This window comes from Scardinius erythrophthalmus (genome assembly GCF_964197995.2).
Source record: "Scardinius erythrophthalmus genome assembly, chromosome: 4".
In the NCBI taxonomy this organism is placed as follows: domain Eukaryota; kingdom Metazoa; phylum Chordata; class Actinopteri; order Cypriniformes; family Leuciscidae; genus Scardinius; species Scardinius erythrophthalmus.
Window position 1 is genome coordinate 45,748,135 of NC_138224.1, and position 16,649 is coordinate 45,764,783.

Sequence of the window (16,649 nt, forward strand, 5' to 3'; positions counted from 1 at the left end):
CTGACTCTCTTACCAGTGAACTGAACTACTGAACTAGATCTGATTGAGACACACTCAGAGATTTAGTTTTGAGGGTTTTTCTTTCTGTTAATTATTCTCATCTTAAACAGGACAAACACACAGAAAAACTCCTGATGAAGCGACTGAGATCCAAGTGACACTATTATAAAGATGGCGTTTATTAAAGAGGAGAGTGAAGACATCAAGATTGAAGAAACATTCAGTGTGAAACAAGAAGAAACTGAGGAACAAACAGGTTGGTCTCATTCTCAAAGTCATTTGATCCTTATTAAAATATCCATCTCTACAGAAATTAGTGATATTTTTGAAGAATGTCCGAATTAAAGCGCCTTTTTTTTACATGGAGCGTGTCGCCTCATGTGAACCAAGGCTCGAAATTAGGGGTGTGCGATATGACGATTTTTGATCGTGGACGATTAAAATGTCTCCACGATCTGCTTTTAAAGAAATATTGTAGTATCGTGCATTCTATCAGTTGCTGTTCTGTCGCCTTATGTCATGCAATAAAATGCAAATTAATTATTTAAAAATCATACAATGTGATTTTCTGGATTTTTGTTTTAGATTACGTCTCTCACAGTCAGGGGCAGTTCTAGAGGCGGGGCCACAGGGGCCCTGGCCCCTGCTGAAATCTGATTGGCCCCCGTTCCTAGGGGTGGGGGAAAAAATCGATTCTTAGATGCATCGCGATGCGGACGTGGACGATTCTGAATCGATTCACAAATGTCAAAAATAGATTTTCTAATAACGTAATATTGACGGAACGCAAAAGGCGGAACTCTAAAGCGGACGTGCGGTGCGCGTGCAGTCTGTGGCGCGCACATAACAGACGCATGATGGCTGAGCGCCAAATTCGGACGGCACCCTCTTCGTTAAAAGCTAACGTATGGAAAATTGGCAATTTCATTGTTACCTATTTAGTATTTTTTGTATGAGAGCTGATATTTATCAATATGCTGTAAACCGATCTGTTATAAGTACGTTATACTGCCCTGCAATATGTGCAATGCCAGTCACAAAAAGTTACATTTTGACTGTGCTCTCTGCAGATGTTCATTCACTTTTTTTGTATAAGCTGTTTTTGATTGTGGTATACAGCAAACATTTCAAGTCATAACTCTTTATTATTTAGTTGTGATTAAGAGCGGCTTTGTATGTTACTAATTATTCATTCAGAATATGCATAAGTCCACAAGCATTATGTTTGTATGAGAGCTGCTGGTACATCATTCTATATTTTTGAACGAAAACTGTTTGTGAATTTGCTACAGCAAAATGTTTTTGTTTTTTTTTTGTCTGAAGGATTATATTGCTCATTGGAAATAACAAGAGGATGTTGGTTAGAAGTCTATTATTAAATGCTATAGAGATTCAGAATATGCTGAAGTTTGTATTCATTTACTACAAGTACGCTGCTAGTACAGGCACACATTTATTTTCCTGTTGGTTCTTTGCAATGTTGGGACAAATGCTGGCAAATGTAACCTTACAGTTGACTTGCCAAATCACTTCCATTTGTTTTATTAATAAAATTAATATAGGAAGTATTGGAAGTAAGTTCGTTATTGGTCATCATAAATACTTTGCTTTAAAAGTACCAAGTAGTAAAAAAAGAAATCGTTAATAATCGATAATCATTACCCTCTGAATAGTAATCGAATCGAATCGTGAGGTGCCTAGAGATTCCCACCCATCAATCGTCGACGAGAAGAGCAACCAGAGAATTCTTCACAACGATCACAGATGCAATTCCACCCCCCAAACAATTAACAATAATTTACTGTTTATAAGCGACGACATGATTATGAAACTTAAAAGGTGGAATTCAGAAAGAAGTGCATTGTGTCCTTTATGCACAGTATAAATAAATGAAAAAAATTATTAAGAACTTTACTGGCTCATAATTTTTTATTAGAGCGTTTGAAAAAGGAATGACTGCCGAAATGTATTTGCACCATACTGAATAAATTATTTTGTGTGCTTGAATGTACCCTGTATTTGGCCCCTGATTGTAACATGTGGCCCCTTAATGGCCCGTTACAGAAAAATCCGCTACTGCTCACAGTTTAAGTGTACCTATGATAAAAATGACAGACTTCTACATGCTTTGTAAGTAGGAAAACCTGCAAAATCAGCAGTGTATCAAATACTTGTTGTCCCCACTGTATGTTTGTGATTGGCTACAAAGCTCAATGCTGTGAAATCATTGGCGCTCTTTACAGAGCACACTCACAAGAGAGTTTTAAAGCAGACGACTATCAGCAGGTACCAGTACTGTAAGAACAGCAGTTATCGTCAAATTATCAAATAAATCTTTGACGGGACAAAGATTCATTTTGGCTGCAGTCAAAATCATTTCAATGCAGGAAAAACCCTGGTAGTTCCTCTCTGTTGTTAAATTATTCAATGTTAAAAGTTAGTTGTTAAATGTCATGAATGTTAGCTTTCTGTCTGCAAAATGCTGTTGGAAGTGGTAGAGTTTAATTAATGTATCTGTCTCTTCAAATGCTTTAAGCTGCTGTTGTGCTTAACTAGTGTGTCATGTTTAAACTGTGTGGTGCCTCGACAAAATTGGTTTTCACGCATGTTTTAGACCACATAGAGAGCAGAAAATACAGTTCCTGCTGTTGGTGTTTTTGAATATCTAAACCATGTAATTGCCATCAGCCATTCCTGACGGAAATATAGTTGAAACATAGTATATTTGACGCTACAGCAGCGAGACACACCGACGAATTGTGACCTGTTCAGTTGACTATTAAAACCTGGTCCCTCTCCCAAAATTGCCAGCCCTCTCTGATCATGCAAATGAGTCAGCTTCTAAACAAAGAAACTTCTTCCTGCCCAAAAATGACTCTTTTTACATTGGTTGAGCCAGTTGCAGGAGGTGTGACCTTTTAAAATTAAAAAGGTTATTAAAGGTCATTATCTTTGTGACCTCAGTTGTTGGAAAAGAAGTCGAGACATCCGGTAAGACCCCATCAACTTAATTTGCCCAAGAGCTGCATACTGGCAGGACGTCAACCACAACAAGCCATGTTGTAACTTTCAACCCAGGAGATTCTCCGGGTCAGACTAGGAGGCCTGTTTCCATGGAGCATTTTCATTCAGATTGGACTTTTAAACTGTTTATAATCGGAATAAAAATGCTCAAACCGATTTAAATTTCAGTCAGATTGAAAGGGGTGGAATAAATCTTTTCATTAAACGATCAAACTAAAAATTCATACATTTAAACAAGCTGATCCGATTACTTTGAGTGTACGTACTTCTGCACATGCCTGGTTTTGACATTATAATACAAAATGGTGGCAGCAGCCAAATCAAACTGGAGTGCGACAGAGACAAATGTATTAAACAGTATTTAAAAAAAGCAGAACATATATGAACGACTGGATGGTAGGAAGTTTAGAAAATCAGACCTCTTCAAAACAGTGCATGAGAAACTGAAAGAAGTTGGCATGGATCGTATGGTTGAACAACAGGTGGAAAACTTTAAAGTTGGTGTATAACAAAGCTAAAATGCATAACAACAGGAGTGGAGAGGATCCTACAAACTTCCCCTTCTTTGAGCAAATGGACGAAGTCATGGGTGATGGGCGACCACTATCCAACGTCAGAGAAAACAGAGTAGATGTGGGCTTTCAAGAAACTGTGTGCGCAAGTCACAAAGTGGCATGTAAATGGGGCTACTGTTCACTCAACCGGGATAGCACCTGATTGCAACTTCACCATCATCGAACTATTGAACCATCAAGACATTCATCCAAGACTGCATCTGGATGCTCGTTCAACGGCTAAGGCAATGCAAGTATCATACATTTAACTAAACCAAACCGAGAATTAGCTGTAGATCCCTTGCTAATGGTTGTCCAGGTGGTTAAGTGACTTTTATATTTCCATTGCTTCATTCTACTTGTTGTTTCGTTTCATTTCATGAATTCACTTTCACTTTCCATTTTATCCATGTGTCCATGATTTGTGTGTGTGTGTGTTTAGACTAGTTATGTGTTTGAGATTTAAATAAACGTTTGTGCACATTTACGTGAGTATTTATTCTTTGATCACTGCTTGCAAAACAGAGCCTGTAGCAAGAGAAGAACTGTATGCAGTAAGAAATAGTTATTCTCTGTGGTGTAGGATCTGAGAGCAAATTAGAGCGCAATGACTCCACCAGACTGTGAATGAAGAGCCGAATTCCAAATCAACACTCAGGACCCCAAATCAGAGGATCTGCCATTTGGGATGCCATTCAGTCTAGAAAACCCCAGCTAAGTACTTTATGGCCATGCAAGTTTGTAAGAGATGATCCTAGCTAAAGGAAGAGCTTGTCAATGATAGGCAGTTAACCAAAGACTAATGGTCCAAAGGGCAAGACATCGTGACTCGCACAAGGAAAACCATAGGTTAATGCCAGAGATTGGTTGACCCCCACGAAAGAGATCCAAAACAGACCTTCTTCTTAACGACCTCTGAGTGATCTCTCACTGAAATCTCTTAAAGAACACAGAGACTGAGACTATTGAGTGGTTGAATGAAAGTGTTTCTTGTTTCCTATCAGTATGATCCAGTCCCTCCAGGATTTCGCGGGATTTTTTTGTGATTGTTGCGGCCTAAAATGCCAGATTTTGCGACAGCTTTTTCAAAAAGTTGCGGGAAAAGTTGCGATTTTTTTTTTTTTTTTTTAGACAGATTTTTCTCAACAGCATTGCATTACCTTGTGATTTCACAAACATGTTATGATTTTTTTAAGTGTTCTTTGCAAGCTTACTCCCCCAAAGCACAGGAATTCAAAAATTCTGGCAAAATATGTTTTATTTGCTCATCAGAATAAAGTGCAAAGGCTATTTTTCAACCTTGACAATTCATGGGCAAAAAATATAAGCCCATTTCTTTTCAATTCAACTTGACATTGCCCAGTGTAAACAAGTATGAACCAACTGGATGGTAACATAAAATCCAACATAAAATATGAAATGCAGTGAATCAGTTGCATTAGAATAAAGTGCAAAGGCTATTTTCAGCCCTGACAATTAATGCACATAACAGAAGTTTCCAAAAGAATAATCTTGTAATAAAATAAATTGTTTCATTAAATAAAAAAAAAGCCCATTTCTTTTAAATTCAACTTGACATTGTCCAGTGTGAACAAATATGAACCAACTGGATGTTCTTCCAACATAGCATATGAAATGCAGACTAAAACACGTCAACAATAAAATCATTCATTAGAATGGTAAGACAGTTCATTCTTCAACACTAACTTCCTACGTATCCAAACTGTCCTCCACTTCATCCTCAGAGTCGGGCCCACAGTTGATCTTGAGCTCATCCCTCTCAAACACTCTACTAGTGAGTCGCTGATTGTGGTACAAGAAGACCAAGGCTTTGAGGTTGCTGTTAGTGATTGTTCTTCTTCTGCTTGATAGCACAAGCTTGTAAAGGCTGTTGCTTCTTTCAGCATCTGCTGAGTTCATGATGACATCCTTGTATCGTTTGGCTAAGGCACTGAGGACAGGAAGTCTCTCGAGAAGCCCATCCCAAAACACATCTAGATCTACCACTCCACATGCTGACGCTTTGAGTGCTGCTGGACCCAGGCGTTGGAAGTAGGCATCAAACTCATCATTGGGGACAGCACTGAAGCCTGGGATGTGTGTGTAGCCAGAAACACTGTCCTCCATGAATGAAATGTAACGAGGGTCAAATACTCTGACTTCTCGAAGGAAGTTGATGGCAGGTTGTCCCTCTGACATGTACTTGGTGAGTTTTTCCTCTGCATTGCTGTACGCTAGATGCACTAAGTTGAGGATGTGTGTTTTGGCGGCATGATGGACATCAAGCCCTTCAAAGTGCTCAGCACAGGATTCATACTGTAACTCCTTGTTTGCAGTAAAGTTCATCTGTAGATCCTCGAAGTAGTCAAAAACCTTGGTGGTTATAGGTTTCCTGCTCTGAAAGATGTCAAGTAGCTGTAGAATACGTTCACACTTATCTGCCATGATGCTGAGCTGAACCTGGAGACACTGAGCCATGTCTTCATTCTGTAGCATCTCATGGAGTCTCTCCACAGACTGCGGTGCACTGCTGCCACACACCTATGAATAGAATTAAAACAGAATTGAATCCTGCTTCAACGCAATTTACATAAGCAAATCCAAAAGCACACAACCATCTGCAAAAACTTTAACATGTTTATTAGGGCGAATGCTAGTCTAAACTGGGATGAATTGGAACTTGTTATCATTGTGAGAATTTGTACTGAAAGGAGGAAGAGTCTTACCTTTATTTCCATCTCTATGAACTCCTTGTAGAGTTTAAAGTGCTCTGAGTGGTATTGCACCGCACTAAACCAGGAGTTCCACCGTGTAGCACAGGGATTTGGAGCCATGGTTGCCTTTTGTCTGGTAGGATGTTTTCCTGACATGAACTGGAGGTATCTTCTTTTCCGAGAGCCAGCATGGTAAAACATCTGCGAAAAGCTGAGCATGAATGCATTTAGCTGGTCAAAAGGTCTGCGGAAGGCATCACCGATGAGGTTCATTATGTGGGCCATGCACGTAACGTGCAGTGAGTTTGGGAATAAAGACTGCAAAGCAGCTGTATATGCTTTCTTCATGTAGGCTGCATTGTCGGTGTCAAAAACAATGACATCCTCATTTGCTATGTCATATTCCTGCAGACACTTGACCACAGACACTGAGACAGTTGAGTGGTTGCACTGCTCTAGGAAGACGGTGTCTGCCAAGTAGGCCAGTATTCTCCCAGATTCATCCTTTTCCAAGGGTGCAATGAGAATGTTTAGAACACATCTCCCCTCTACATCTGGAGTCTCATCAAATATGACTGCAACAGGCTTTTTGGTTAAACGTTTTCTGAGTGCCTCCTTTTCTTTCAGGTAAACATTGCCTAGGTATTTTTCTTGCAGCTGGTGAAATCCAGGAATGGCTCCTCCATTCGTTACATTTTCAAAAAGAAACTTCCTCATTGCTGGGTGGTCACTTTTGGAGAGTGGGATATTCAAGGCAGTGCATGTGGCAACCCAGTCTTCACATATCTTAGGAGACAAAGAGTAAACAGAACATGCATTTTTGTTAATGACATTAAACAATTACTGTCTCCAGTACAGCCCAATGCAACAAAAATTAACCATTTTGTTTCTAAAAGACTGACCAGTACAAAACTTAAAAAATGACCCTGCTTAGAACACCGTTTAAAGCAGGGGTCACCAGTGTGGTGCCCATGGGCACCAGGTAAGCCCAAAGGACTGAATGAGGTTGCCAACAGGCCAATTGTAAAAATAGCACAACTCACCAGTGAGATGTGTAAAAAAAAAGAAAAAAGTGATAGTGTCTTCACTCACTATCACTATTATCTCCTCCTTTATTCTTGCATTACTTGTCCACACATATGGTCACTTGCTTGGTAACATTAATATTAGTTCATGCTTCACCCTTACAACTCTTATATTTATGTTATGTAACTAATTTAGCTTTTACTGTCATGTTTTATTCTTTATTCAGGAGCAGCAGCAGGAATACTGATATCAGTTTGTCAATTTTCCTTCGCAAAGACCCGCCCCCCTTAGTTATTGTTGCTATGTCCGACAAGCTACGCTGCTCTCACGCCACACCATATTCTCACGCAGTGAAAAATACATCGCGGAGCAGAGAGGAGACTGACAACACACTGTGACAGACAGGACAGACCAGCTTACTTTTCGGTTACTTTTAATATTAAACATATTAAACAAAGTCTCACCTTTCAAATTTGGTCATTTTTTTTAAAAGAAATTTAAACGATAAATACCATTTTGTGGCTCTTAAATGTGTCTGACAGATCGCTGTAGAGCATCAGTTAAAGCTGCTCGCGAACCGATCATCTCTTCCTTCTAGTTCATTTATAGCATCAAATAAACATGAATGAGCATAAGAAGGAATGTTGTTTTAAACCGTGGAAAGGCATCAGTACATTCCGTTTTTCAAGTTCAAATCCTCCAATGTTAATCTGCTATATCTCCTGACTGCTTTGTCGGACAAAATGGCGGATGGCGGATTATGATTGGTTAGATTGCCTGTCAATCAAGCTCCCTGCGAAGGGTGAATTAAGAAAAAAATCATGTTGTCCCCATAAAATATTTAGACTTTTAGCATTTTGTTCCCGCGGCTAAGTCTATGTAGGGGAAACACTGGATAAATGATTGATGAAACTACCGTGTGAAAGCATGAAAAATAGTTTTAACTGCCCCTCTCAAACTCGCAAGCAATATCACCTGTGCCCATGCAAGGCCTGCCTGACAACTGACAAAAGCAAACCACCACACACCTAGTTTTACAAACGTTATGAAGTTTTGTTGTTTACCTTGTTCCTTTCGTTGCTTGCGATGGATTTGCGAGCAACAGCTTCGGTGATAGTCACTTGCCGTGTAGGCTCTTGCACGGACATCCTTCTGGCATTTGCTGTAGAGAAGTGTCGGTCAAGCGAGGATTTTCTTTTGTGTTCCACGACAATGTTGCACACAGTGCAAAATAGTTTCCCTCCACTTTCATGGAGAACATTAGGGAATTGCTTTGCACGGTCTTTCGCAGTGATATTTGTAGGTAAGTGTGATGTATTTGCGCTCATGCCTGCTTTCTCTGATAAGGACGTCCTTCTGTGTGAAAATAATGCCGCATGCAGTGACGGACCAAACTGATTGGTCGAATTTGCGCTAAAGTCGCAGTGATTGGATGAAATTGCAAGGCCGCAAATAAATCGCGTGGATTGGCTGAATTGGCGCGAATTGGCGCGATCGCAACATCGCGAGTTTCTGGAGGGACTGATGATCGTCTGCTCGTTAGACAAAAGATGACTTAAAAGAAATGTGTGTAAAATGTATCAAATTCTTATAGAAATCATGTCCAAATTGTACTCTACTAGAGCAGGAAAGTTAAGACTTGTGACTTGTCAGATAACATGTTATTTATGGGGGAGGAGGAGGAATAGTCACACCCTAAGCTAAAGACAAAGTCTAATTGGTTAGAACTCCTCCGGGAGGCTGGACAAGCGTTTTGAGTTTAAAATCTCAGAACACTAACAAAGCATCGGAAGAGACACCGCAGAAAATGGGTTAACAGTTTCATTCAAGCCATCTAACTACTCTCGTCTTTACTTTTTTTCCTCTTACTTAGTTTCTTTCTTTACATTGAGTCTCATATTATACGTTAAGTTTTGCCGCAAAGTTTCTTCAATGACTCTACAACATTCACCTACTTCAAAGCTTCAAACTTCAGCCACGAGATAGACTCCATTAATTGGCTTCTCAAGGCGTCACTCAAGGAAACAATGAGACCGCCAGTGAATCAAAGAACCTGGGAAATCCCCTCTCCGGCAAGGACCACTAAGGGAATTCTCATTCAAAGAAGACACAAACGCAAGGAAAGCCTCTTAGCTGGTCCATTGATATAAAATGTAATTACCTCGCCTAAGAAAATGGTAGAAGGGTTAAATTAATGATTGATGGTTCATTCAAGTCAGGTTTTACAAAGTGCATATACTACTAGAATTCATAATTTCACTCCCTTAAACTCATTCTTTCTTTCTTTCTGCAACGCATGTGAATGTGTGTGTGCGCGTTTATGTGTTAGGTATTAGTTTTGAGTGTTAGAATAATCAATAAAGTCTCATTTGTATTTAAAGAGAAGTATCTTGTGTTATGTGCTTACAAATTTTAATGTATTAACCTGCTGATCTATGTTACATAAAATAAGTGATTCTTTCAAAATTCCCAATAAAGTAATTAATAATTCCCTTTGAGCTAAATTGACCTGTTTCCCTTACAGTAGCCACAAGAATGACATTCCTCAGAGATGATAGACGATTAATACTGAGTGTTTGTTAGACAAGCAGTTTAATTGATTGTAATTTTAATTTTGCTACATCAAGTTAATTACAACTGATCCAAATATTTATAATCAATTATAACAAGTTCTAATTAATTATGCATATTTCCATTTGGGCTAATTTGCTACAGAAATTTTGTCATGATGTGAGGAAATATAAAACTGAGTATCATCTAGTGAAATCTAATGATTATGTCCCTCAGTGGAAGCATATACAAGGAGAAAAGCAGAGGACCTAATACTGAGCCCTGTGGCATTTGATGAGATGTCTCTTCATTTACACTAACAAAATGATAGCAGTTGGATTGATTGGACCTAAACTGTACTATTGCTTGTTCACAAATGTCAACATAAATCTCAAGCTATCCAGAAGATTGACATGCTCTGTTGTTGAAAGACCTTATTGCATTAGGAGAGAGATTTAGCTGTGATTATAAGTAATACAATAGGGCTTAAATCCTGACTAAAATCACTGAAATCTTTCTCTGAAAAAGAGAGCGAAGAGTTACCAACATTGAGAAGAGTTCATATTTCTTTTAGTAGCCTAGTGGGTATATGATCTAGCATACATGTTGTTGGTTTTGATGCCTAAATCTTTTGATGTCTGTTGGTTTTTGCCAATAAACTGGGATTAATTTGTCTCTTAATTTGTCTCTTAATTTGTCTCTTAATTTGTCTCTTAATTTGTCTCTTAATTTGTCTCTTAATTTGTCTCTTAATTTGTCTCTTAATTTGTCTCTTTTTGTCTTAGACCTGATGCCACTGAAAGAGGAGAGTGAAAACCTGAATGAAAATGAAGAGAAACATCCTAATTTCATAACTGAAGAAACATATTTTAGTTGCTCACAGACTGAAAAGACTACCTCACAAAATAAAGCTCAAAAGAAAGGAACTAGAAATTCTTTAACTTGCTTTATATGTGTAAAGAGTTTCAGTCGTCATGGAAACCTTAAAATCCACATGAGAATTCACAATGGAGAGAAGCCTTACACTTGCCAACAGTGTGGAGTGAGTTTCACTCAAAAAGGACACCTTAAAGTCCACATGAAAATTCACAATGGAGAGAGGCCTTACACCTGCCAAGAGTGTGGAAAGAGTTTCACAACAGAACTAAACCTTAGCTATCACTTAAGCATTCACACTGGAGAGAAGCCGTTCACATGTGATCAGTGTGGAAAAAGATTCACACGTAAAGTAAACCTTTATAACCATTTCAGGATTCACTCAAGAGAGAACTGTTGTCATCAGTGTGGAAAGAGTTTCCCAGGCATGAACCGCCTTACCAGGCACATGAAAATTCACACTGGAGAGAAGCCTTTCGAATGCCACGAGTGTGGAAAGAGTTTTACTCAACAGGGAACCCTTAAAGTTCACATGAGAATTCATTCTGGAGAAAAGCCTTACACATGCCCTCAGTGTGGAAAAAGTTTCACTGTAAAAGGTCACCTTAAAGCCCATGTGAGAATTCATACTGGAGAAAAGCCTTACAGCTGCCAACAGTGTGGAAAAAGTTTCACTGAAAACGGAAGCCTTGCAAGGCACTTGAGAATTCACAATGGAAAGAAGCCTTTTACCTGCAAATTGTGTGGAAAGAATTTCACTGAAACAGGACACCTTGAAATCCACATGAGAATTCACACTGGAGAGAAGCCATACACTTGCCAACAGTGTGGAAAGAGTTTTTCTCAACTAGGAAACCTTAAAGTCCACATGAGAATTCACATTGGAGAGAAGCCGTTCACCTGCCAACAGTGTGGAAAAAGTTTTACTGAAAAAGGAAGCCTTAATAGGCACATGAGAATTCACAATGGAAAAAGGCTATTGACCTGCAGTGATGAATAAGTTTCTCCCAAAAAGGAAACCTTGAAGTCCATATGATAATTCACACTGGGAAGTGTGTCCTTACTCCTGCAAACTGTGTGGGCAGAATGTTTCTTGAAAAGAAAGTCTTTAGACATGAGTTCACACTGTTTCACGTCAGTTACACATGTAAAGACCTGAATTGCAACTTAAGGATTTAGGGTTAGAGAGAGCTGTTTTAGATGTCGTTAGTGAGGGAGGAGTTCACAGAATAGAAACCCCTTAAAGGGTAACTCTCGCCTTGAGCATTGACTACATTGTTTGTGGACACAAATTTGACTAAAAAGAAAGGTTTTGTACAACTCACTAACTGATAAAGTGATACAATTCATTGGTTCTAGCTGAAGCTCAAACGTGCTGCGTAACACAAGAATGATCCTCACTGGTTCTTACACGTCAAGCGAACAAGCTGAAGCTTCCGTTTACCACAACTGATGAATGTGTATATGTTGAGTTCTGAGAGCCTGAGTTCAATCTGTTTATCTTATAAAGCGACCCAAGTTTCTTCAGAAAATGTGTACTAAACCGCTCAAGTCATATGGATTAATTAGTTTTATGATCTCAATGTAATTGATTTGTCAAAGTAGTAGTTGCTTAGACTGTCGGGGACAGAAATCTCTGATTTCTTTAAAACTGTTTATTTCCATTTCATAGATGATCAAAAGTCTTAGGGGTTCGGAACAACATGAGTGAGTAAATGATGACATAATTTGGTAACACTTTAAAGGAGCTGTATGTAAGATTGTGGCCAAAACTGGTACTGCAATCACTTTCAAATTACTGTAGAGCGGTGTATCTGCTCCCCCTCCCCCCTGATTTGAGGTTGCCAGATAGGCTGCAGGATCCAGCAGGAACATAGGCTGCTACAAGGAGCTGCAGCTGTGGTAACTAGAGCAGAGCTGGCAACCCGGATGCCGAAACACTACTGATTTCGTGATTGGTAGATAGGTGGAGGGTGGGGCTTCAGCCAAAACACAACATGACAACATCAACATCAGTTGAGGGCTGCAACTTCACTTTTTAAATGACAATATCCTGGCCGTACTACTGTTGTCAGTGATATAAGTATTTGAAATGAACATGATTTCTTAATGTCTAGTGACATATCAGGGCCATTCTATGATTAATTGAAATACATTTCTTACATACAGCTCCTTTAATATACATTTTCCTTGTTACATATGTTACCATACTAATAACAGTAAATTATGCATGATTACATGCAACTAACCCTAAACCAAACCCTAATCCTACCCCTTATAGTAAGTACATGTTGTTAACTATTATTACTCAGTACTGAAATATATAATTACACAGTTACAATGACACCTTAAAATAAAGTGTATCCTTAATGTGCTGTTCCACTGCATGGTTGAGGTTCCTAGCGAGCCGAGCCGTCATCACTAAATGTGACGTGTAAACACTGCAGATCACTGATTGGTCAGAGAGAATCGTCACTACCAGCATCATTGGATGACGAACCTGCTAGAAACAAACAACTCCGTCTTGCAGTGAAAAACATCCACAAGCCGAGAATCAAGATCACATTCCATCAATATGCTCCCTTGCTCCTGTGTTGTGCGTTTGTGTGCGCTACATTTACGATGATATCGCGGCACAACTATATCGATCAGTCTATAATCCCAGCCACTTTGAAGCGGTACTAAACTACATTGGAAAAGCGAGCTGAGCCGAGCCATACCACGCAGTGAAAAACGGCATAAGACTGACATGACCATGAGGCTTTACACTGCAGAGAAGCCTCTAAGTCTTTAATTGTTGAAAATCTTCTCACCATAAAGAAATCTGAAACTTGAACAGTTTGGCAATGACACAACATTTTAAATGTGACCTCTATCATACTCATCAGGTGACGCACCACTCTGGCATGTTTATCACTAGTTGTTTGGCCATGGCCACTTCTTTTGTTCGCATCTTTAATGTCTTTATACTTTACCTTGATGCATTTTCTTTTCCTTTGGTTGTACAATGAATGCCTGTGGCCACGCCTGACCATTTGCTTTCCTATTGTTTCAAATATTGAGCAGTTACAGTCGCCGTCCTCTAATTTCGATTGTATATTAGTATTGTTTCATATATTGATTTCATTTTAAAACTTCAGATTCACACCACTGGCTATTATTGCCCTCTATGAAGAATCTATAGATGTCATTTTACTTTTTAAATGAACCTGAACCTGAGCAAACATATTTGTGTTGTCTCATTTTATCATTCATATATTTATTATATTCCTCATTATGTTCCTTGCTCTTGTTTTGCTGTTGTTGTTACTTCACGTGGACGGCCTTGTACAGTACTGTATCTTGGGGAAGTGATGGCACCAGGATGCACTATGGGACGACAACAAGCCAGTACAAGCACCCTCAAACAAAAGCAAGAGGGACCCACTGTTGATACTGTAATAATAGCATAAAATAAAAGTTACGTGACGCATCGGCATGACTTTGGGTCAAAATCCATCAGCACTGCGGTCGACACTAGAGTGGCCCAATCCGTTATCGCAAGATAGAGATTTCTATTTTAACCAAAAAATAGATTGTGTGGTCTTCCAAACCACACAATGAGGATTAAGGTTGTCCACTCGTACAGTATATACAGACAGTGGATTGCAAGCTATAGCAATATTGCAGCACTAAATATACAATTTAATTAGCTATGTAATAAGTTACATTTATAACCAAATACGAATGGGGATTATAGAGTGATTTTTAATTGTAATTTTTTTTTCATTATTTTCTAAAATCTCAAAGTTAATACAAATAAAAACGTGATATATTTAAAACTTAATTTATCAATTATGGTCCCTTTTATTTTTCACCTTCTTACTTTGTATATTTGATCAGTTCCACCATGTGTTTAGTCATCTATCTTATCTTTAGTGTTTATCTTATTTGATGATGAGTGATAACCTCATGTTTAAGAATGAAAAAAGGCAGACAAGTAAAATAATCAAATTTTATTGGCAAAAATTTCAGAAAATGAGATCAGTTATAAGTATAAATCCATTCATCAGCATCATGCAGATTAGTAACAAAACATTTTACATTTTACAAATTTAGATGATTAAAAACTCAGAAGAATTATATGATTTAAAGTAAAATACAAGTAAGTTTTTAATAGAACACAATCTTTCTAGACAAATTTTTTTTTTTTTTTTTACTGATTTTGAGTTTTAAATGCTGGAAATAAATGCTTACAATTACCAAAATGATCACCAATAGAACAAGTCATATTTACTTGCTAAAATGCTTTTTTTAGGAGCAGAGATCAATTGTTTCCAATTTTCATCACCATAATCATCTTCAAAATGTTTTACATGTGTAAAAAAAACTCCCTTCATTTCACTAATTATAAAGAATTATATGATTTAAAGTAATATGATTTCACAGTGTGTTATTTCACTTTTAATAAGCATCAAATATGGTATGTTCCTGTTCTACACTACAGAGCAGTGTTTACATCAGTCTACTGAAAAATTGCATTTGGATTTCATTATTGTTATATATATTTTTGTAATTTATTCACTCAACTCAACACCATTCCTCTGTTTGGAACTCAATTCATGTTTTGTGGGATAATTCTACATGTTTAAACCTCAAACATACTCATTAAAACATTATTACCCTGAAAACTGAAGGAACTACAATAAAACTAAAAAAATGTAATCATATTGTAATTTTTTTCAATAGAACAGTTTCTAGACATTTTTACTGATTTTGAGTTTTAAATGCTCTTATTCTATCACTTCTAGAAATAAATGCTTACAATTACCAAAATGATCACCAATAGATTTGCTAAAATGCTTTTTTTTTTTTTTTTTTTTTTTTTGCCGTAAATGCAATTTTAGGTGTAGAGATCAATCATTTTCTACTTTCTATAGCCATCACCACCATCTTCATCATGAGGTGTTGAAGAGAACACACATTCATTTTCCCTGTAATCCCTGCAGAAGTTTTCCGTACTCCTCAGTGTTGGTGTCCTCGTGTTGATCCTGATTCACCCACTCATCCAGACGCTCACGCTGCGTCTGATCCAGGATTCCCACACGGCTGTACTCCGACACCAGGTTTCGGTATCCTGCTTTATAGTAGCCTCGGATGCCTTCATCCGACAAAACGCAGCTCTGAGACAGAACGCTGTCACCTGGAATTACACACAAGAATATTATCAAGTGCAGCAACACGACAGCTCTGCTAATCTCAGGCTAACAGTCGTGTTATGCTTTACATTTAGTATTCTCTTCAGTTCAGTTTATTTCTAAAGCACATTTAATGACAGCAACAAGGCTGACCAAAGTGCTGTACAATATAAAATAAAATAGTAATTGAATTATCCCTTTAAGACCTCCTTCAAATCCTTCAAAGTAATGACATTTCACATGTATGTTTTTCTTAGAGATTAATAACAATTTTACAATGGTCTATGGTCAGTTCTTATTGTATAAATAAAAAAGTTTAGCTGGCTGTTTTCATTTGTCATTTTTTACAGTAAAAGATGTACAATGGCGACAAACCAAACATATGCTTGGAATAGTTTCATATTCACAAAGAACAATCAAAACAACATCTCATTGATTTACTTAATTCCTCTTAATATCTTGTGTTGTATTTATTGTCTTCTCCATTGTGTACTGCCAGTTTGTCTTCCTCTAATCTGTGTGCTACATGTTGTTGAGTGTGTTCACTGCTGTCTGTGACTTCTGTAATGATGCACCAAGGCTTTAGAGACTTTTAAATCGTTCTACTGTATCATTGTATATGGCTCAAATGACAATAAAACTCTTTAATCTTCCTTATCTAATTGGTCAAAGATTACATCTTCACCATAAAAGCTCCTGCATTATCATATCTACCGTAAACACCCTGG

At 38.0% G+C, this 16,649-nt stretch overlaps 3 protein-coding genes across 3 annotated transcripts in view; 1 reads left to right on the forward strand and 2 right to left on the reverse strand.

Annotated features, from left to right (window-relative positions):
• The window catches only part of LOC308689610 (stonustoxin subunit beta-like), a 392,706-nt gene that overhangs the window by 284,948 nt on the left and 91,109 nt on the right, over positions 1–16,649 (reverse strand). The window lies entirely within an intron of this gene.
• On the forward strand, positions 121–13,959 carry LOC308689630 (uncharacterized protein). Its single transcript, XM_081363451.1, has 2 exons — positions 121–256; positions 10,654–13,959. The coding sequence occupies exons 1-2, from the start codon at positions 172–174 to the stop codon at positions 11,742–11,744; spliced, it is 1,176 nt and encodes a 391-aa protein (XP_081219577.1). The 5' UTR covers positions 121–171; the 3' UTR covers positions 11,745–13,959.
• The window catches only part of LOC308689606 (uncharacterized protein), a 51,217-nt gene continuing 49,293 nt past the window's right edge, over positions 14,726–16,649 (reverse strand). Inside the window, exon 11 of the mRNA XM_081363416.1 lies at positions 14,726–15,926. Within this exon, the coding sequence (XP_081219542.1) occupies positions 15,709–15,926 (218 nt within the window). The 3' untranslated portion in view covers positions 14,726–15,708. The remainder of the gene's footprint in view (positions 15,927–16,649) is intronic.